The 21,781-nt window shown below is 39.8% G+C and overlaps 2 protein-coding genes across 3 annotated transcripts in view; one reads left to right on the top strand and one right to left on the bottom strand.

Moving 5' to 3' along the window:
- Positions 1 to 21,781, top strand: part of LOC134679036 (uncharacterized) — a 189,152-nt gene that overhangs the window by 55,597 nt on the left and 111,774 nt on the right. The gene's annotated exons all lie outside the window — the stretch shown is intronic.
- LOC134678921 (uncharacterized) lies at positions 11,640 to 15,535 on the bottom strand. The gene is made up of 2 exons (XM_063537674.1): positions 14,598 to 15,535; positions 11,640 to 11,799 (listed from the first exon to the last, which is right to left on the bottom strand). Exons 1-2 carry the CDS (start codon positions 15,367 to 15,369, stop codon positions 11,786 to 11,788), a joined length of 786 nt encoding a protein of 261 aa, XP_063393744.1. The 5' UTR covers positions 15,370 to 15,535; the 3' UTR covers positions 11,640 to 11,785.

Here is a 21,781-nt window from a genome sequence, read left to right as displayed (position 1 = left end):
TGCTTCGAAGGAAATTCCAAGGTCGACTGACCGAATCTCCGTGAATACGATACTATAGTCCACCGTGTTAAGAGGATAGTGGACGAATGTTTTCCACACAAATGTAGTGTCTATTAACACGCTTTTATTAGGTCGACCTGTATGTAACTAAGTATGTAAGGGAATCTAAGGTAGTATCGTAGCGTCATGAAAATTGGCGGCTGTATGTAGTTCTGATGACAATACAGTAATATGGCACTGTCGAACTGATGTGATGATGTTATTAACTATTACCCACAGGAGAGAAAAATGTACAGTTCGCGCGAACACACTAGTTTTCTCTCCTGTGGGCAATAGTTAACAGTTTGTGGGCATGTAAGTAATGATTTTATCATAGTTCTCTAAATAAAAGGAGGACCTTTTCACGTGAATAAGGGTTAAATAATGAAATTAACCTTTATAGCCCTTAACTCTTGTGTATGTCTACAGGAAAGACGTAACACAGTTTTCTGTTTGACCCATAACCCTGGAAAAACTATTCACGATGAACACACAATACACAAATAAATATCTTACCGGGATTCGAACCCCGGAACTTAAGTTTCATAATCAAGGTCACTACAGACTAGGCTATTTACCTTATTATGTTTACACCTTTACATTTTACAACTGTTATTTTAGTGCTATTTATAACTTCTAGCCGTAAAATTAGACTTGTATGACGCCTGTCATAATTTCAGAACAATGAATGCAATACAAAGACTTTTAGTCATGGAAAATAAAGAACATAGGTATAGGTAATATAATATCTTTAGCCTTTTCAGAGAGCTCATTTTTGTCTCAATGTTCACTTGACTGTCATTTATTTATTTTACTGTATGTTAAATTGTCCTAAATAACCGTGAGACTCAGGGCTAATAACCTGGCCGAGGCGTCCGAGATGTCATTTTCAATGACCGCTGATCGGTGACCAACTGATCACGGGGTGCTTGTGCTTTCCATAGAAAACGTAGCGCTGTAAGCCCCGACCCGGTCCCGGCCCGGCCTAGCGACAGTCAAACTTAAAGAGCAGCTTTATCTATGTATAACCGTTCAATGAATGTGAATCAAGTTGAAATCTTAAAGTTCGAATGGGGTTATTGGCGCTTGCGCAGCGAGAATGCACATGCAGCTCTATTCTACATGACAGTTTGGCTACCACCCAAAAGTGAAGTGAAATCCCGCGGGGACCCGTATACGGTGTAGCCGACTTAACTGGGGTTCAAGCAAATATACACTCTATGAACGTCTGCTGTTACCTTGATGGGTAATACAGGTAAATGAGTGGATTTTAGTTGGAGATAGTTGACGGTTAAGTCGTTTTGAAGATAAGGCAGTCTGGGTTTATCTGGTCTACTGTTCCCAACGCTTACTGATCGAAGGCAAGCTTATTTCAAGCAATTTAGCATAATAGCGATCCGTAACAACTTATTTTAACCGACTTCAAGACTTTGAAGTTGGAGTTTTTCAATTCATAGGTATTTGTGTTTTTCGGAGTATACTGGTCTCTGCAAGATAGCTGGGCTGATTTAAACCTCCTTTTTCACCACACCAGCTCGTAAATGCACTCTTTATTCGTCAGCAACTGATGAGAAAGTGATATTTTTTTCACAAGGGTGGCAAAGTAATAAGATGCAAATTTGAGTTCTTTCCCCATGTTAGCTGGTAAAATGAAAGACGTGTGTGGTGTCATTATCAAACTAAAATGGAGTTTAGCGATACATGTCACTAGGTGGACCAGAATGTTAATAGGTGTCCGCTATCAGATACATTATCTATGAGCTCCTGGTTGACGACATTCTTATTTATTTATTTAGATATTTAATTCAGGCAACAAGGCCTATATTACAAATACCTTACAGACTAACATACATATGTATTTTATAAACTTAAAACTAAACACTATTTAGACGACAAAACGGCGTGGCTCCGTTGTGTCGGCTGCTCTTGTGTCGGATTCGGCAGTTTGCCCCGGAACCTCCGAAACACGACACCTTTCGGCCAGAAGTCGGCGCACTCGATGGTCCCCTGCAGCGGTCGCGGCACGCGCACCACAAAAGAGTTGAAGTGCTGTTGTATTGCTGTGAACTTCACAACCTGACACGGACAATTTCCTGTACGTTTGGCTTTACATTGCGTAGCGTCAATGTTGTTGCCCCTAGTTGGAATCCAGATTGAATTGCCAATATCTGACAATTATTGTCACAGTGGTGAAACAGGGGCCTAGTGTCGATGTTCTGGCCTCCTGAGGCTTATGCTTAGCACTGAGAAGTTGTTAATGAAACGGAGACCAGACAGACTGTGTATAACTGAAAATCGTAGTTCATGAATTGCGGGCATTTTTCTCTGTCACTCTTATTATGTTTTAATGAGAGTAAAAGGTGCCCGCAATTTGCGAATTTCGGTTTTCGCGGTAGACCCTCTGGTTTCCTTGCGTACTGTTGCTATGGTAATACTAGCGCTGGTGCGTCACGTTCCGCTGAACAAATTTAGATGGCAAGAAGGTAGCTTGAGGCCCCCCGGGTACAGACATTTTATCAAAACTGATGATGATACGCGGACAAAGTCGCGGGCAGAAGCTGATATAGATTCTATTATTCACTCATATACTGGTTTGAAGGTATTCACCAGTGCGATGGGAATGCCAGCTGGTGTGTCACGTTCTTGCACTGATTGTGAGGATGCGGGCACCGCCCGCGCCCCGACGACTGCCGGTGTAGATTTATTAGCTGTAACTGCAATGTTCAATGATGTGAAAATTTTTGCGGCAATTTTTCAATATGGCGGCTGCCGCATGCGCGGCTGTCGGAGAGCGTCCAGCGTATTCGAACAATGAGATACGTCAAATACTAGATATTGAAACGATACGGATCGGATATGTCAGTGTCAAACAAGTGTCAAAATTGACGTTTCTTCAAACAAAAACGTCACTATTACGGATGCTTTTCTAGACATCTTGCGGCACAAGGGGAGGTTAGTGTTAGAAGTCGGTTTTAGAATCCTGCCTACTGTTATCGGTTAGAAACCACTTGAAATCCTATTCCACTTCTACAAAATAAGTACCTAAAGGGGTAGCACCTATTGCATAAACACAGCTAGTCGCAACAACAATGCGTGTACGCTAATGACTAGCTAGTAGTTTAAATTCATTGACTATTTTTTCACACGCCACAGTGCATCTCAATGTCAGATGATTCACTGTTACAACACAGTCAGCTGATCACCGGTGTGTTTGACCCCTAATTTCTGTGAATTGTTTATAAATGAGGGGCCAACGTTATCCGGTGCGCGTACGCACGTAGCTATCGCGTGTTGTAAAGTAAATATTGCAGAAAGTTCACTGCGTACAAACTTGCTAAGTGGTTTGAAAAAGACAAAGCGTCTATTATTCGTTTGTACTTAAGGTTAAAATGGTACTCGTAATCGTAATGCTAGCTTCTCTAATAGGATGAGGTCAGGTACTTAGCCGACTCTTTGTTGGGTTTCTACTTATTAGGATGCTAAAAACCGGCCAAGTGTCGGACTCGCGCACGATATAAGGGTTCCGTCTCATTACACAAAAAACAGCAAAAAAAAAAATCACGTTTGTTGTATGGGAGCCCCACTTAAATATTTATTTTATTCAGTTTTTAGTATTTGTTGTTATAGCGGCACCATCATCTGTGAAAATTTCAACTGTCTAGCTATCACGGCATAAGTTACAGCCTGGTGACAGACAGACAGACGGACAGTGGAGTCTTAGTAATAGGGTCATATCGTTTCTAGATCTATGAACTGACGTATCTGAAAGTTCGAATCGGGCCATTGGTCCACGAAGTGTCAAATCGTGTGCTGCTCTGCAGCGGCGCCACCATAATGAATACCAATGAATTATATGGTGAAATGATGTACCTAAAAGGTACATCATGTACATATAATGTTTATGGCTGTACCTGTGATAAGAAACGAAATAATCGGCATTGAAAGTGGCGCCGCTGGGGAGCATACTTCCCAGCGGCGCCACACAGTACTCATAGATAGAAATGATATTAGCTATTTTTTTCTTATGTAAATTAATGTACTAATGCTGTTTATTACGTACCTATTGAAAAAAAGAATTATTTTGCATTGATTAGTGATTTTATTTACATTTTAATTCCGCGTTCCGCCTAAACGGTACGAGTTGTAAGAGAGGCGCGCGGGTGAGCGAGATGGAGATAGAAATTCTTCCCGCGGGACCGCGCTCCCGCGGCTCGCTCCGATTTTCAATAATAAATATTTTTGTTTATGCTTTCGTTATGTTTCTGTGTCTGTACTTCTGTATCAAAAGGAAAATTATATTAAGTACGTTGTATTTTTTATATTTAAAAGTATATAATTAAATAACATTTTCTGTATGATAGAGTCAGACCACAGAAAGTATGCAGCGCTAAATAAAAAGTAGCTTTTAGAAATCAGTATGTGCCAACACCATAGAAAATGGATTAATGGATTAAATAGTCTTGATACTTGTGAAATTTCGACCATATTTCGTCATACGTTGTATTTTTTTATAATTAAAAGTAATTAAGAACATTTTCTGTATGATAGTTTGAGATCCAGGTCGATCCAGATCGAAATCCACGACAACGCATGGTTCCAAGACCTTGCCCGAAAACGCGCAAAGAGGCACAATCCACCTAATGATGCCGACATGACTCCCTGCTTCAGCTGCCATAAATGCGGTCGCAAATGCCGGTCCCGCATTGGCTTATACAGCCACGAGAGACGTTGTTCCTCGCTAACAGACGCTGCATAAATCATCTGCCATGATGCTAAAGGCCTGAATGATGAGTTTGCGATAACAATTTTATCTTGTTTCATTGCGATTTTCGGTAGTCGGGTTTTGGTTTTTGAACTTATTATTATCAATAATATTTTTGTTCTGGCTTTCGTTATGTTTGTTTCTGTAAAAAGAAAAATAGTTGTTTTACAAGGGGCAAAGTTGTTTAACCGCTCGTTTTCAAGCTAAAGCATGGTTTCAAAGCATGAGCGATAGTTTAAAAGTCAATTCTGCAAGCAAACATAAGAAAACAACTCAAATTTTGTATTTGATTACTTTGCCTCACATGTGAATAAAATGCAACCTTGCTATCAGTTTTTGAACAATCAAGAGAGCTTTACCGGTTGGTGTAGTGAAAATTAAATTACTTAATGCAAATTTTGAGTTGTTAACTTATACGTTACGTATTAGGTATAAAATAAACCAGCCAAGACAAATCATTTATAATTTCAGGATTTTTTACACAGCACAGAACTTGGCACGCATATAGATCTCAATTCTTTTGTCGGCGAGTCAACAACGACACATATTCTTAATATTGAACTTGGCTCTCATTTCACATTTATGTTTTTGTTGGGATATCATTACTTTTTGTACAGAAATTACTATAGTAAGTATTCTATTCATTAGGGTGATTCACTTTTGTATGGAGAAAAAAAAGTTGTAATATTTTTCCTTACTTTGCTCATCAATGGAGTCTCCCCACACAAAAAAAAACTATCTGTTTCAATTTTCAAAAGAATCGAATAACGTTTAGAGGTTGTACAAGTTGAAAAGGTAGAGTGAGAACCCCATACATTGCGTGAAAATGAACTATGTTTTAAAACGACAAAATATAATGAACTGATACTAAAATCGAATGAGAAAACTGAATTTGGCGTCTAAAATACGATAAAAGCACTTTTCCTTTGGAAACAGGTGGAAAAACTGATAAATCTTAATTAGAACATTTATCGAGTAACCAAAATCCAAGTTTACTACTAATTTTAAAATTTATTTATATGTACAGGGTGGCCAAATAAGAGGTATACACTTTATTTTTGAAATTTTATTCTATAAAACATAAAAAATATTAAGTATTCCTTGTTAAATATAATATGTAGGGTCAGCAATTACACATGGAAAATAATGTCAGACAAATGTCCACCTCTAGCAGCATGGCAGATGAGAATCCTTTTCATCACGTTTTCATCACGTTTTCATCACTTTTTCACACATTTCTGGCGTTATCTCAGCGACAGTGTTTCGAATATTTTGTTTTAATTGCTGAAGGTTCGTCGGCCTATTAGCATAGACACGTCCCTTTAGATAGCCCCACAGAAAAAAGTCAGGAGCTGTTAAATCAGGCGATCTTGGGGGCCAGTCAATGTCACCGTTTCTCGAAATTAATCGAGCGGGAAACGTTATTTTTAATGTTTCTATTGTGGCTCGTGGCGCGTGACACGTGCCCCCGTCTTGTAAACGCTCCATAACAAATTTGCCGTATCTACACAAAGTAATTTTCATGCAACAACCGTCATATTTGCCGCCAAAACAAAATGGCGGCAAAAAAAGTTGTATACCTCCAAGTTGGCCAGCCTGTAGAAGGTTCAGTATCACACTACTCTCTGCTTTGATGGTAGCCTCTTAAACCATTTTCTACCCTTCGATATAGAGTCGTTGGTTATTTGAAAAATCTTTGTTGATGTTGTGCGTTGTGCAACCTGACCGATTTTAATTTTTTTAACGTATAATATTTTTTTATCAGTTAAAATTCGAGCAAAGTCAGATGAAAATCGAAAATTCGGAAAAATGAAACACCCTACTATTCACCATGAAAGCAGTTGGCCTCAGCTGAAAAGAAGACCCTCGCTAACGCGCGGTCAATTGTCAAAAAGTTTCAGTTTTCAGATTTTTTCTTTTGTATACGCCTAATAATCTACCTTGATGCCAAATATCAAGTTTTTAAGTCGTCTAGAAAGAAGTGGGTTAGGTTTTTGGTCTATAAGTATTTTTTTTCCATCGAAATATCAATAATTTCCAGTTTTCAGATTTTTCCCTTTATATACACCTAATAGTCTACCTTCATGCCAAATATCAAGTTTCTAAGTCATATAGAAGTGGGTTAGGTTTTTGGTCTATATGTCAGTCAGTCACAAAAATGCCGGTTTTTAGTTTTACACGTTGATTTATCAATAACTGTATGACCTATGTTTATAAAATTTTGTATTTTGGGCAAGCTAAGGGGTTTGAATACATGTGCCAAATTTCATTTGTGTAGGTAAAGTAGGTTTCAAGTTGTGAAGGGGTCAAAAGTAGCTCGAAATGGTTCGTGTAATATTACACACGGTTGCTGCGTCGCCAGTTCCTTTTTCTTTAAACTTGGCTGGACACGCTACCGCGTGTCTAGATATACTTTTAATTATAAAAAAATACAACGTATGACGAAATATGGTCGAAATTTCACAAGTATCAAGACTATTTAATCCATTAATCCATTTTCTATGGTGTTGGCACATACTGATTTCTAAAAGCTACTTTTTATTTAGCGCTGCATACTTTCTGTGGTCTGACTCTATCATACAGAAAATGTTATTTAATTATATACTTTTAAATATAAAAAATACAACGTACTTAATATAATTTTCCTTTTGATACAGAAGTACAGACACAGAAACATAACGAAAGCATAAACAATAGTACATTATTGTCGAGGCTCGGAAGTAGCTACTTGCAGGCTGAGGATTCGTCTTAAACGGACGACCTTGGGAGTCCGTTTAATTGAATCCGAAGCCAGCAAGTAGCCTTCCAGCCGAGTCATATATAGTGCTTTTCTCAAAAATGGTGCAAGAAATATAAATATCATAGAAATATTTTACAAAAGCAACGTTCGTACATATATATTTTGACAAAAAAAAGCCCTTCCCGCCTTTTAACTTTTTTTAATAAAAAAATAGAAGTGTATTTTTCTGCCAAAAATACGCCAACCTATTTGAGACATCCAAATAGTCGCGGTACTAATCATCTGTTTGGCTGTTTAATGGACCTGTGCCTTCATTTGGTATGGTCATTTCAACTTTTAAAAAGTTTGGAACTCGACAAATAATGGAATTTGTATGCAACATTGCAGTCCCAAAATCGAGACTGCAATGTTTTTAACTTTTTAATTTTTGACTGACCATAAACTACGCGCTTCGCGACCTATTTTTTAGACGGCAAAGTCGACTTTGCCGTCCATTTTTGAGAAAAAATATTTATTATTGAAAATCGGAGCGAGCCGCGGGAGCGCGGTCCCGCGGGAAGAATTTCTATCTCCATCTCGCTCACCCGCGCGCCTCTCTTACAACTCGTACCGTTTAGGCGGAACGCGGAATTAAAATGTAAATAAAATCACTAATCAATGCAAAATAATTCTTTTTTTCAATAGATTAGATTAGATTAGATATTTTATTTCATGAAAGACAATTACATAATAAGTTTGCATTGAGTCAAAAATATAAGAATTTCTATCATGATCGTCAAAGTAAAATAAAATAAAAATGAAAATAATAACAATAATAATGAAATAAGATTATAGCTCCAATAAGGATTGTCGACAATTAGAATAAGAGTAAGTAGGTAAATACTTACAAATCCAAAATATAAATTCACAAACAAAATACAAATAATATCTCCCAATAAGAATCGTCAACACATTACAATATAAAAAACAATAAAATATGTAGTATCTCCCAATAAGGATCGTCTTTATGATAAAGAAAACAATGTCAATAAGAAACAATAAGAATAAAACAATTTCTGAATCAAAATGTCATTTCCATGAACTCCTTTACTGAGTACATGGGGTTTTCCAACAAAAGGTTTCTCAATTTACGCCTGAATATTTCGTCGCATTGCTCGTTTCTTATCTCGGCAGGTAGGTGCTCGAAATAAGTAGGTCCGATGATTCGTGGGTTCCTTTTTGAAAGCACCAAGCGACGAGGAACTGTCCTAAGACGACCTGTGTTACGCAGTTGTTTACCTGGACAATCTACACGAGAAAATTGAGCAATATTGTTTCTGACGTATATTATTAAGTCAAACAGGTGTTGTGAGTAGTGAGTCATTATGCGTTCCGAAATAAAAAGTTCTTTACATGGGTGTCTCTGTTTTACTCCAGCAAGTGTACGAATTGCTCTCTTCTGAACTATCAGGACTCTTTTGGCATCAGTGGAGTTACCCCAAATGAGCGAGCCGTACGACATAATAGAATGGAAGTGGGCAAAGTACACCTGCTTTAGAGCTTCCTTCGAGATAAGCGGCTTCATCTTTCGCAACGCAAAGACTGCACTACCTAACCTGTCACAGACGCTGTCAACATGGTGCTTCCAGTTAAGGTTACTGTCAACTATAAACCCGAGGAACCTACTCTCATTGCACACTGGCATCGGACTGCTGGCCATGCATGGTGGCAGTGGAATCTTCCGACCAGAGAACAGCATCACGTTTGACTTTGAACAATTTAGTATGAGCCCATTTGCTGAAAACCAGGTCTGTAACTGCGCACAAGCATCGGTTATCTTTAGGCTTAGCTGGTCATAAGATTCTGCACTAACCAACACGGTTGTGTCGTCCGCAAACAATACAGGCAAACCAGCTGCAACATTCGACGGCAGGTCGTTTATAAAGAGAAGAAATAACGTATTTCCAAGAGCAGAGCCCTGCGGAATACCTATATTTACGGAACCTGCGTCGGATTGTAGTGGTTTGCCGTCGGCAAGCAGTTTTACGACTTGTTTGCGGTCCGACAAAAAAGACGTAAACAGCTGGTGAGCGTTGTCTTGAACACCATACAGATCTAGTTTTTTGAGCAGTAAAAAGTGACTTATGACGTCAAATGCTTTCGATAAGTCGCACAATATTCCTGCCATCTTATTTTTGTCATCCAACCCAGTCACTATAGAATCAAACATCCTGTACGCCGCGGTGGTTGTAGACATTTTCTGCCGGTACGCATACTGGTTACTCGTAATCAGTTCGTTTGATTCCAGGTGACTCATCAGGTGGGACGACAAGATTGACTCGACAATTTTTGATATGGTTGGCACTATTGTAATAGGCCTGTAATTGTTGACGTCGCACCTGTCGCCCTTTCCCTTAAAAACTGGACATACCCTGGCATTTTTTAGAATGTCAGGATACGTACCAGTTTCAAACATAAGGTTTATGAGCACGACAAGTACGTCACCAACAATCGGCCATATCCAAAAGAGAATATTGGGCGAAATATCAAAAGCATCAACGGTGCTACGCTTTTTCATCATAGACTGTAGTGCCTGATCTAACAGATCGCGAGTGACGACCGGCAGAGTGAAAATGGGTACATCAGTCATACCTAAATGTGTATGTAAGTACCTAATAGACTCGGACAAGTCACCTTGTATGGCATACTTAGACGCTATACTAAGGAAATGGGAATTGAAAGTATTAGGCAGGTCCCTTTTCTCTATTGTTAAGCTCGTTAGAGGGTCACGTAACGATATGTTTTGAGATTTCGATTTTGTTCCCACTTCTTCGTTAACAATTTTCCAAACTTCTTTCGATTTGTTGCTACTGTCCATTAGCCTACCTTCAATAAACTTTTGACGTGTTTGTAATGTTTTTGTCTTTATTAGACTGGAGTAATGGTCAATACATTCTGTTAGAATGGGATTGTTTGGGTACTGACGTCTAATTTCATGGAGGTCGACATGTTTATCGATCAACTCCGCCAATTCATCATTCAGCCACGGCACCTTAGAATTGTTTTTACAACTAAACTTCTTAATTGGAAAATGGATGTCAATGTAATGTTTTAAAATATTAAATAGTTTATTAAATTTATAATTGATGTCCAACGTATTATCATATATAAAATTAAAATTGAAATTTGCAATGTCAGAGTAAAATAATCCAATTGAATCTCTGTTTAAAAACGCGACGCTCGACTACTCCGTGTCCTTTGTTATCCAGTTTTTGTTGTGTGATTAATTCAAATCGTTGCGCGTTGTGGTCGCTAATCGCGGTTGATGAGTACGAGGACACGAGTGAAACCACGGGCTGCTCTATTCGCACTAGTTTATTGTATAGCTAACGGTAACGGTTAAGGTGGGCGCAGCCACACACACAGACGCAAACATGCATACATAACATTTCCTTCCCCTAGTATAAATACTATCTCTAAAACTAGAAAATAACAATATTCTGGTGACCTATATTTTATAATTGACCTTGGGACGGTTACGCAATCTTATTCTGGGGTTCACCACTGGTGGTGGATCCCTATGAGGCTCGCCTGGTCGAGGTTCCTCGATCGCTTCTTGGAATTCATCCTCGTCCGAGGTACCGGCAATCGGTGGAGCCGGATGCTCATGCCCTGCTGGGTCGACAGTATCTGGTCTTCGATTGTCCCTTTTCTCCCCCATATAGAAATATGACGGGCTTCCTATCTGACGAGCCGTCGGAGGTGATGGTGAGTTACACGGTGTACTCGTAGATGGAGCCTCGTGTTCGTCGTCAAGTGGTGGTGAAACCGGCCTAGTATCTAGGATTTCACTCGTCGATGGAGGCGACAGCGGCAGGGTCCGCTGAGAAGGCGGCGAAGGCTGGGCCGGCGGAAGTGGCGGCGACGACGCTGGCGGCGGCGGAGGCGACGGCGCTGGCGGCGGCGGAGGCGACGGCGCTGGCGGCGGTGTATCGACGTCTCTCGACCTTGTTACAGGCGGTACAGGTATGTCGTCATACTCATTTTCATTCCAATTGGTAATCGTCCCTTTCAGTGGCATAAGTTGATTTGTATGCCTTTTTACCGTTAAAGTAGAAGAAATGTCTTTTATTTTATATAAGACTCGTCCTATTTTCTTAATAACTATCCCCTTACCCCAAACACATTTATTATTGCCTTTAAACTGTTTATATAATACTATTTCGCCTTGTTTAAAAACTGGTTTACTTTTCCTGTTTTGTTTATTATTCTGCAAGGACTGTTTATTTGCAACAACATCAGATAAGGCGATAGACGATGACGACGGCGGCAAGATAACGGGATTTAATAAATCAAGTCGAGATCTTAATTTTCGACCAAAAACAAGCTGTGCAGGCGAGAACCCTGTGGTCGAATGTATGGAGTTTCTATAATCGAACATATATTTAAGTAATTTAATTTTGTTTTCTTTGATATTGGTGCTCGAAAGTAAACAAGATTTTAATCCCCTTTTAAATACTTTGACGTAACTTTCCGCCTGCCCGTTGCTAGGTGCATGGTAGGCGGGTGACGTCACATGTGATATGCCGTTTAACGAACAGAAATCAACAAATTGTTGAGAACAAAAAGCCGTTCCATTGTCACTTACAATAGTGTGAGGCAGGCCATATCTAGACATGTATTCGTATAGCTTTTCTATAACGGCGGTGGAAGTGGTTGAATTATTCATGTCAAATACTTCCACCCACTTGGTATAAGCGTCAACTACCACTAAGTATGACCGACCATTTATTGGGCCACAGAAATCAATATGTAATCGGAAAAATGCCTGTGGCGGGAATTTCCAATGCGCTAGTGGCGCGCGCGCTGGTGCCGGCCGTAGTTGGATACATATGTCGCAAGTACCTATTAACGTTTCGATAGCTTCGTCTATACCTGGGAACCAGAATCGAGAACGGGCTTCCGCCTTAGTTTTCACTATCCCTAAATGAGAAGCGTGTAATTCTGATAAAACTTTGTACCGTAAGTTCTCAGGAATCACGACCTTATGGCCCCGCATTAAGCATCCATTTTCCACTGACAGCTGTGTACTACATAAATGGAATGGCTTTAATTTTAAATTATCTATTTTCTTAGGCCAACCTTCCTGCGTATATTTAATTACTTGGCTCAAGGTTACATCTTTGCGTGTTTCGTCGCGTAATTCTTGTAATGTTACTGGCAAGCTACCTTCTACCACGAAACACACATATGCTGCGCGCTCGCTCGTGTCCGCGGCGGCGGCGGCGGCGGCGCCGGGCTCGCAGCACGAGTTTGCTGCCCCCGCGCTCCCCTGCCCCTCCCCTTCTGGCGCGCAAGCCCGAGACAAGTAATCCGCGCTATTGTCTGCACTACGAACGAATTCTATTTTGTAGTTGTAACTACTTAGAAAAATAGCATATCTCTGCAGGCGATTCGCGGAGACTTCCGGTATTCCCCGGTGCGGTCCAAATATCGTGATTAAAGGTTTGTGATCGGTTCGTAATATGAAGGGTTTGGACCTACCATACAGATACTGATGAAATCTACGTACTGCGAAAACGAGGGCCGTGGCTTCCTTTTGAATTTGAGAATATCGCTTTTCAGCGGCATTCAGGGTGCGTGACGCATAGGAAATTGGTCTTTCCTGGCCGTTCGACTCAATTAGCGATAAAATACAACCTAGTCCGTGAGGTGACGCATCAGCTGTCAAAACCAACTGGGCTTCAGGATTGTAATGCGCTAGCACTTGGTCGGACGCGAGGCAGGTTTTTATTTTATTAAAAGCCTCTTCGTGAATAGTGGTCCAAGTCCATTTGACTCCCTTCTTTAGCAGGTCATACAGGGGACTCAAAATGCTGGACGCACTGGGAACAAAATTTCTGTAATAATTAACCAACCCTAAAAAGGATTGAAGTTGATTAACACTATCAGGTACAGGCGCGTTAACAATGGCTTTTACTTTATCAGCTGATTTTTTCAACCCGTCTTTGTTAATTACATAACCTAGGTAACTAACTTCACTCTTAAAAAATTCACATTTTTCCTTTTGTAAGGTCAGGCCTGCGTTCTGTAACCTCTGTAAAACACTAACTAACCTGGCCACATGTTCCTGGTCGTCTCGACCCGTGACCAGCACGTCGTCCAGCAGGCACAGCACGCCCTCCATGCCGGCGAGCAGTTCGTCCATTGCGCGTTGGAAAATTGCCGGAGCACTACTGAGCCCAAAAATTAAACGAGTATATTTAAATAATCCGCGATGTGTATTTATACAGGTTAAATTCTGAGATTCCTCGCATAACATCAGCTGATTGTAAGCCATGGATAAATCTAGTTTAGAGAACTTCTGTCCTCCATGTAACTTAGCAAATAACTCATTAGCAGTCGGTAAGGGATAATGTTCAATGACTAATTGCTTGTTGATACTAACTGAGTAATCCGCGCACAATCTTACGGAACCATTACGCTTTAGTACGGGTACAACTGGAGAGGCGTACTCTGAATGTTCTACGGGAACCAGGACTTTTAAATCGACCAACCTATCGATTTCTTTACTTAGTTTATCCCGTAAGGCGAAAGCTACAGGGCGTGCTTTAAAAAATATCGGTTGAGAACCTTCCTTTAAAGTTAATTTAACCCGATATTTATTAAAACACCCTAAGTTGTCCGAAAACAGCTGTGGGAAGTTTTGTTCAACGGCATTAATTTTGTTACAATGGATGGGGGCTAATTCCAATTTAAACTTAGAAATAAAATCTCTGCCCAGTATCGGGGCCGAACCGTCATATACGACATATACATCCAACGTATGGGTAGCACCAGAATACGTGATTGGCAACTGCAACATACCCGCGCACGCTAATTTATAACTGGTATATCCATGCAGACCTTTTTTTGCAGGTGACAATGGAATGTTATTGAAATGCGTTTTATAAAAACTTGGAGGTATCACGGAAACAGCAGCCCCGGTATCCACTTCAAATTGAATGTCTTTGCCCAGAATAGAAACCGTTTCGACCATGGGTTTCCCCTTGTGAGAACGAATATTGTACAACTTACCGTCGTCGTCCTCGCCATCGTAATTAATATCCAAATATTTAACACTAGGGCACATTCTACCTAAATGACCCTTCACTTTGCACTTTTTGCATACGTAATTAGTGAACCGACACTCCGACACTTTATGATTAGTATAGCCGCATTTTGAACACTTCACTTTCTCGTCAGACTTATTTTGCTGTTTATTGGACGCGATTTTGTAAACGTCGCTCGAAGAAGGCGTAATACCGGCTGCGGTGGCCCCGGCACGCGCACAGCGAATGTTTTCGGCGAACTCGACCGCTTTCGCTAGCGTCAGCTCGGAGATGTTTTGCGCATACAATTTTTCCTTTTCAAGGCCTGGAAGCAACCCCATGATAAACCGATCGCGTAATGCCTCTTCCACGTTGCTGAAACTACAATAAGCGGTGAGTCCTCGCAGCCGAGCGGCCCATTGTGTATGAGTCTCGCCGGCCTGCTGCACCGCGGCGTAGAATTTGTGGCGTTCGCCGAATCCAACCCGCTTAGGTGTGAAATGGTTGTCCAGAAGTTTTATAATATCTTCATAAGGCACGCTGTCCAGTTGCTTTGGCAGGACCAAATCAGCTGCAAGCTTGTACGTTTCTTCCTTGAGTGCTGTTAGCAATATGGCCCGTCTTTTTATTCCCGTCGCATCTTTCGCATTATCTATATCATTTGCGATAAAATACTGTTGTAATCGGCCTTTGTAGCTGTTCCAACTTTGAACGTTATGATCAAAGGTATCCAACACACCGAAATTAGCACTAGACATTTTATTTTATCGCGAAACACGTGGGATTTAACCGATTCGTCGCCAGTGATGAGTACGAGGACACGAGTGAAACCACGGGCTGCTCTATTCGCACTAGTTTATTGTATAGCTAACGGTAACGGTTAAGGTGGGCGCAGCCACACACACAGACGCAAACATGCATACATAACAGCGGTATCGACCGGTGTTACGGAAAGCGCGTCGCTCGTACAGTTCGATATCCCGCAGTCAATGGACGACGCACAATCCGCTGTCACGCGAGTAGGAAAGGATATTGTGTTTTGACACCCATAAGATGTTAACACATCATTGATACGCCGCTTCATGGTATTATCGGTTAAATAGTCTACATTATGGTCACCAATTATGAGAAACCTTTTGTTTTCGTCAGTAATCATTTTTAACAATAACTCTAAATTCTCCAAGTAAATGTCAAAGTTTCCATTTCCTGTCCTATATAATGCAATAATAATAATTTTCAAACTAGTAACTTCTATTGCCGCATATTCTAAATGATATTGCACGGCGAAGGCGTGTAAGTCATCGCGCTGCCGATAGTCTATACCTTGCCGTATGTACAGCGCGGTACCGCCATGGGCGATGCGCGTACGACAATAGTAATTTGCAAGCGAGTACCCTCGTAGTTTCACTCGTGCAATCTCATTTTTACGGCACCAAATTTCGCTAAATCCTATTACGTGTGGTTTTTCTGTGCTTGTTAGTAGGTCAATCAGTGATGTTTTACCATTTATAGATCTAACGTTCTGGTGAATAATGACAAACTTTGAATTTACTTGGGTTTTATTACTACTTGTTTTGCTTTTAAGTTTTTTGCCTGCACGACGTTAAACAAACGAATCGATACACCAGATGGCCAGTGTCTGATGTCTCGCACGGTCTTCTGATTTTCGGCTGGTACATCAAGACGGAACGACGCGTATTTACCTCTGGTGACCACCAGCTGCTCGCACACGGGCGTCGAGATACCCATTTGCTGCACATGCTTAATAACGTCTTCAGTTGTGGTGTCCTCGCTGAGGTTAAACACATGTAGACTCGTGACCCTGGGACCGGCTGCGCGAAGACCCGTCGTACTTAGCTCGCTTGACGTGTAGCATGTGGAATCGGTGCGTGAAGATGACAACGCCGGTGCTGCAGCTGTCAGTGGTTGTGCCAGCTGATGCGGCGGCGCCGTCTGTTGGTTATACGACACTGCTGGTGCTGGTGCTGGAGCAGATTTCAACGGGGGCTTTTGTTGTGATGGCGTGGTGCCTCGGAGACCCAACTCCTCAGCTGCAAGTGGACTGTTGTTGTGCTGGGTTATATTTTTGACCGCACGACGTTGCCGAGTTTGACGTGCTTTGGGTTCAGGCTCAGGCAGCCCCGCTGTTTGTACGGCCGGCAGAAGTGGTGCCGATGCTGATGGTGACGGCGGTGTTACAATGGTGGTATCGTCCTGCTTATCGGGCATAAAGATAATTCCCTCGGGCCCAGACTCATTGAGCGAGAGATGCTGTGTTTTTTGTGATGCTAGGAGTAATTGTGTCAGTGCTGGATGCGTATTATTACCGGTGATGACTCTCAAGATTGTCTGGATGCTTTCGCTTTGGCAGGTGAGTAGTTTTTGCTGCTCCATTATCATGGTATTACACTGATCTAATTTGTCTCTCATGCCCGTAATTTCATTTGTGAGATTAGATATTGTGTCCACCAACCTGTTAACCGCCGCCGTATCTGTAGTCACTTTGTTCTTTACTGGTGCCATTTTTCTTGCAGTTTATTTTTATAATGTGATTTAATTGTCAAAAATATTTAAAATAATGATATAATGTCACTTAAAACTGTATCTAAATAATAAAAACAAATATAATAGGTACGTAATAAACAGCATTAGTACATTAATTTACATAAGAAAAAAATAGCTAATATCATTTCTATCTATGAGTACTGTGTGGCGCCGCTGGGGAGTATGCTCCCCAGCGGCGCCACTTTCAATGCCGATTATTTCGTTTCTTATCACAGGTACAGCCATAAACATTATATGTACATGATGTACCTTTTAGGTACATCATTTCACCATATAATTCATTGGTATTCATTATGGTGGCGCCGCTGCAGAGCAGCACACGTCAAATCGTATGGGTTACCATGGCAACACACTAATAATATTAGACTAATAGCGTTCAAGAAATGGCCGCAGGCCTCGGGAAGTTCCAAATTCAACAAAAACACAATCGCTAATGGAACTCTGATGTTAAGACGATTAAAAAGTAGGTAATGAATGGTAAATTTCCATTTGCATGGAATAGTCCCTCTGTCCTATGACGCTGTGACGGCAGCGTCATTGACACACATACGTTGATGTAATTGATAGTCAGTGACGTTTTCAAGCACAGACTTACAGTTGAATAGCACACGCTGAAATAGCAACATTCCACGCAGTCACCGTTTAATTAAATATTTATGATGTGTATGTAGGTAATGCTATTCATAAAAATGTCGTGAAAAATATTTTAATTCAGTTCATACATTTTTACCAGCTACAGATGCTGATGTTGTCAAGCGACTGTTTTATTGCAATCTCGGGGTTGATCTTAAGATAACAATAAGATTATGAGAATATTGCTGCGCAGCATTGCTAGAGGCTGACATGCAGCTAGAGACGACTGCTTGACACATTGACACATTGAATAGCCCTCTTGACTGAACTTTAGGAAACTTTGCGCATATTGCACACCTTCAAGTCTGTAAAGATGCGATGTCTAAAATACATACATATTATATGTCCGTGTTTTGAAGCAGCGCTGTTGTCACGCGCGATACAGTTACCATATCGTTAAAGAGACATTAACTTACGTTGTTTACAAAATTTTGTTACTGCGGTTACGCCATTTGATTTTAACGTGTTTTGGTCACGCACCTAATGAAATTAATTATTATATCATACTAGCTACTGCCATCGGCTTTGTTTACGTGAGATAATGGTGATGATAATGAAGATTAGTAAAATTACCCTATATCATTTGTCGGGCCTCAAACTATCGACACACTCAATTTTATCTAAATCGGTTCACCGGTTTAAGCGTGAGGAGGTAACAGACATAAATAAATAAAATAAAAATAAAAAAGCTTTATTTATTCCACACATACTTCAAACAAAATAAATATATAACATTAAAGTAAAAGATAACTTAAGCCCTGCGGCCCAGACCACTTTACTGTTCGTATGGTCCATCTGTCGTCTCTATATCTGGCAAGGTGTCCTGCCCATTTCCACTTTCTCTGGAGTGAGAATGTTAAAGCGTCTGTAATTTTTGTTTTTCTTCTAATATCATAATTCCTCACTCTGTCCTTTAATTTTATGCCTAGTAGGCTTCTCTCCATTCGCCTCTGCGTAGTTTGTATTTTTTGTCTGGTTGTGTCTTCTTGTGTATGTTTGGTAACAGACATACAGACAGACAAAGTTACTTTCGCATTTATAAGGAAAATTCAAATTTGAACTATAGTGTGTCATACTAACATTAAGCCAATTCAACGGGTTATCTCACCTGTCATAGTCCCTCACGCATCTTGTTTCGGAGAACACGTTTAACTACTCGTCTTTGGGGAAAACCGGCCTCTTTCTGTTGATATTATAAAAGTTAATGATCTAGATATATTTTCCTAAGGGTATTACATATATCATATACCTTTTAAGAAGTATGTAGAAGGTTTTAACATGACTGTCTATAAGGATAAAGTTATAAAATTAGGCTTAATGTCCGTTTACTTTAAGATGTTTTAACCATTACTAAAAAGGTTCTTGACCCATAAGTTTCGAATGTCGCACTTGTATCGTAAATAACTATTATTTATTTAAACACTATATAGTACCTAAAAACTATTACCTAGACCAGCGGTCGGCAACAAGCGGCCCGCGGGCCTCATGCGGCCCGCGAACCTCTCGCTTGCGGCCCGCGAGCCTCCTTGGCTATTTTGTATGTAATATTAACAAACGACAATGTCTGCCAAAGTCACAAATATTATCAAAGTGCGGCCCGCGTCAACTTCGTAAACTACTATGTGGCCCTTGGCTGCTAAAAGGTTGCCGCCCGCTGACCTAGACTGTCACGGTTCCATGAGGATGAGGAGTAGTTAACATTTGCTAGGTTATTTTATGTATTTTAAATATTGACTAAGTACATACGGATGTCTAGCTTAGCTAATTAATTTTAATCCTTGAACTAAGTATATTTGCTCACGGGGAAATAATTAACGCATTAGTTCATTTCATTGGCGCATTTTCTTTTGATACCTATTGAAACAGTTTTTATAATTATAAATTATTGTCTCGATTGGTACATGATAAAAAAAAATGGTTTCCGCAAGGCAAAGATGCATTGATTGAGTAAGATGCGTAAAATCTAAGACAGTTTCGTGCTTCGAATTTGACAGGTAAACGAGATGGCGCTGTACAGCTTCATACATTTTGCGGTAACTCTGACTGTCAAAAGACAATTCAGTGACCACAAAACATATGGCGCAATATAGCGCCATCTGTTTTGGATATCAAAGTAAGGGTTTTTTTTCTTAGACTTAACTCTCTATTGCAATCATTTCTATTCATCGCTATTCAAAAAAAATGACAAGGAGCAGCTAGAAAATTATAGACCTATAGCTTTATTATCCATCTTCTCTAAAATAGCCGAAAAAATCATTTATGAACGGATTTATAATTTTCTAGAACGAGAACAAATACTTGTACAAGAGCAAAATGGATTTCGAAAAAAAAAATCGACGACCACAGCCATCTACGAATTGATAAAAACTGCCACTCGACAAAGGGGTACCGATTTGTGCGATATATATGGATCTATCGAAAGCAATCGATTTCGTCGACCATAACCGTTTGCTAAAAAAGTTAGAACGGTACGGAATCCGAGGTAACGCCCTAGACTTACTAAATTCATATTTAAGTAATAGAATGCAGTGTACTGAAATAAAAAGGCTATGTCCTGAGACAAAAGAAGAAACTGCTTACTATTCTAAATTAAGACCTTTGATTCGTGGGGTTCCACAAGGGAGCATCCTACGCCCGTTGCTTTTCTTAGTTTATATAAACGACTTGCCAACATACGTTCAACATCCCATGATACTATTCGCAGATGACAGCACAGTTTTAATAAAATCAAACGACCCGACTACATATGAATCTGACATAAACAATACACTTAAGACTATCATCAACTGGCTGGAAACGAGCAGACTAAAAATAAACATTGATAAAACAAAAATTATGCAATTCCATCAATCAAAATCAAAACCATTACATCTTGACGTAAAATATAATGATCATAATGTTGAACACACAGACGTAACTAAGTTTCTAGGCATTGACATAGATAATCATATAAGCTGGAAAACACATACCTTAACGTTATGTAAACAGTTAAATAGTTTTGTATTTGCCCTTAAAAGAATCGCTAAAATTTCGGATCGAAAAACTGCGTTATTAGCCTATCATGGATATGTTGGATCAATTCTTCGTTATGGTATGGTTTTCTGGGGCAACTCTACAAACAAAAAACTAGTTTTCGGTGCTCAAAAAAATTGTGTTCGCGCCATCTGTGGTGTAAAACGAACTGAAAGCTGTAGACCTTATTTCAAAGATCTTAATATAATGTCAATGACCGGTCTTTATATTTATGAAGTGTCAGTTTTTGTTAAATCAAACCCCGATTTATTCCCATTAGTATCAGAAAACTCCAGGAACAGGCGTTTCAAGTACAAAATTAACCCAGTAGCTGGCAAAACTGCGTTATTGCGAAACGGCATACTGGGTATGGCCTCTAAAGTATATAATCATTTACCAGAAGAGTTAAAAGAGTTACACCTAAATCTATTTAAAAGAAAATTAAAGGCAGAGCTAATTGAAAAAACATATTATAAAATAGAACATTTTTTTAATGATAAATTTTAATGTAATCCTATTTAAAATAATAATTCAATAATGTATTATAACGACATGTAAGATGGAAGTCTATTTTGTATTAACTCTCTTCCTGTTTCATATTTTTTTGACTATATAACATTATGCCTAATTATTTTTATTACTTATTTAAATCAGTTATGTATGCATGCACTAGAAGTAGTTAACTAGGTTAAACATACTCTAATTTTCACATGCCTAACGGCCGAATGTATTAAAGTTCAGTATCATTATTGTAACATCTCATGTACCATATGTTCTTGTGAATAAATGACAATTCAATTCAATTCTCTTTGCTTAAGGGAAACGTGTAATATCGCAAAAAGTAAGTATGGTCAGCCAGGCCATTCGCAATTATGGGGTAAATTCTACTAAAGTAAGACCTAGAAACGGCTGCAGTGATAGCCCACGCAGTGCAAGGGCTATTTATACGTCATAATTCAT

The sequence above is a fragment of the Cydia fagiglandana genome, chromosome 2 (genome assembly GCF_963556715.1).
Source record: "Cydia fagiglandana chromosome 2, ilCydFagi1.1, whole genome shotgun sequence".
NCBI lineage: Eukaryota > Metazoa > Arthropoda > Insecta > Lepidoptera > Tortricidae > Cydia > Cydia fagiglandana.
This window is presented reverse-complemented; position numbering and strand designations above follow the sequence as displayed.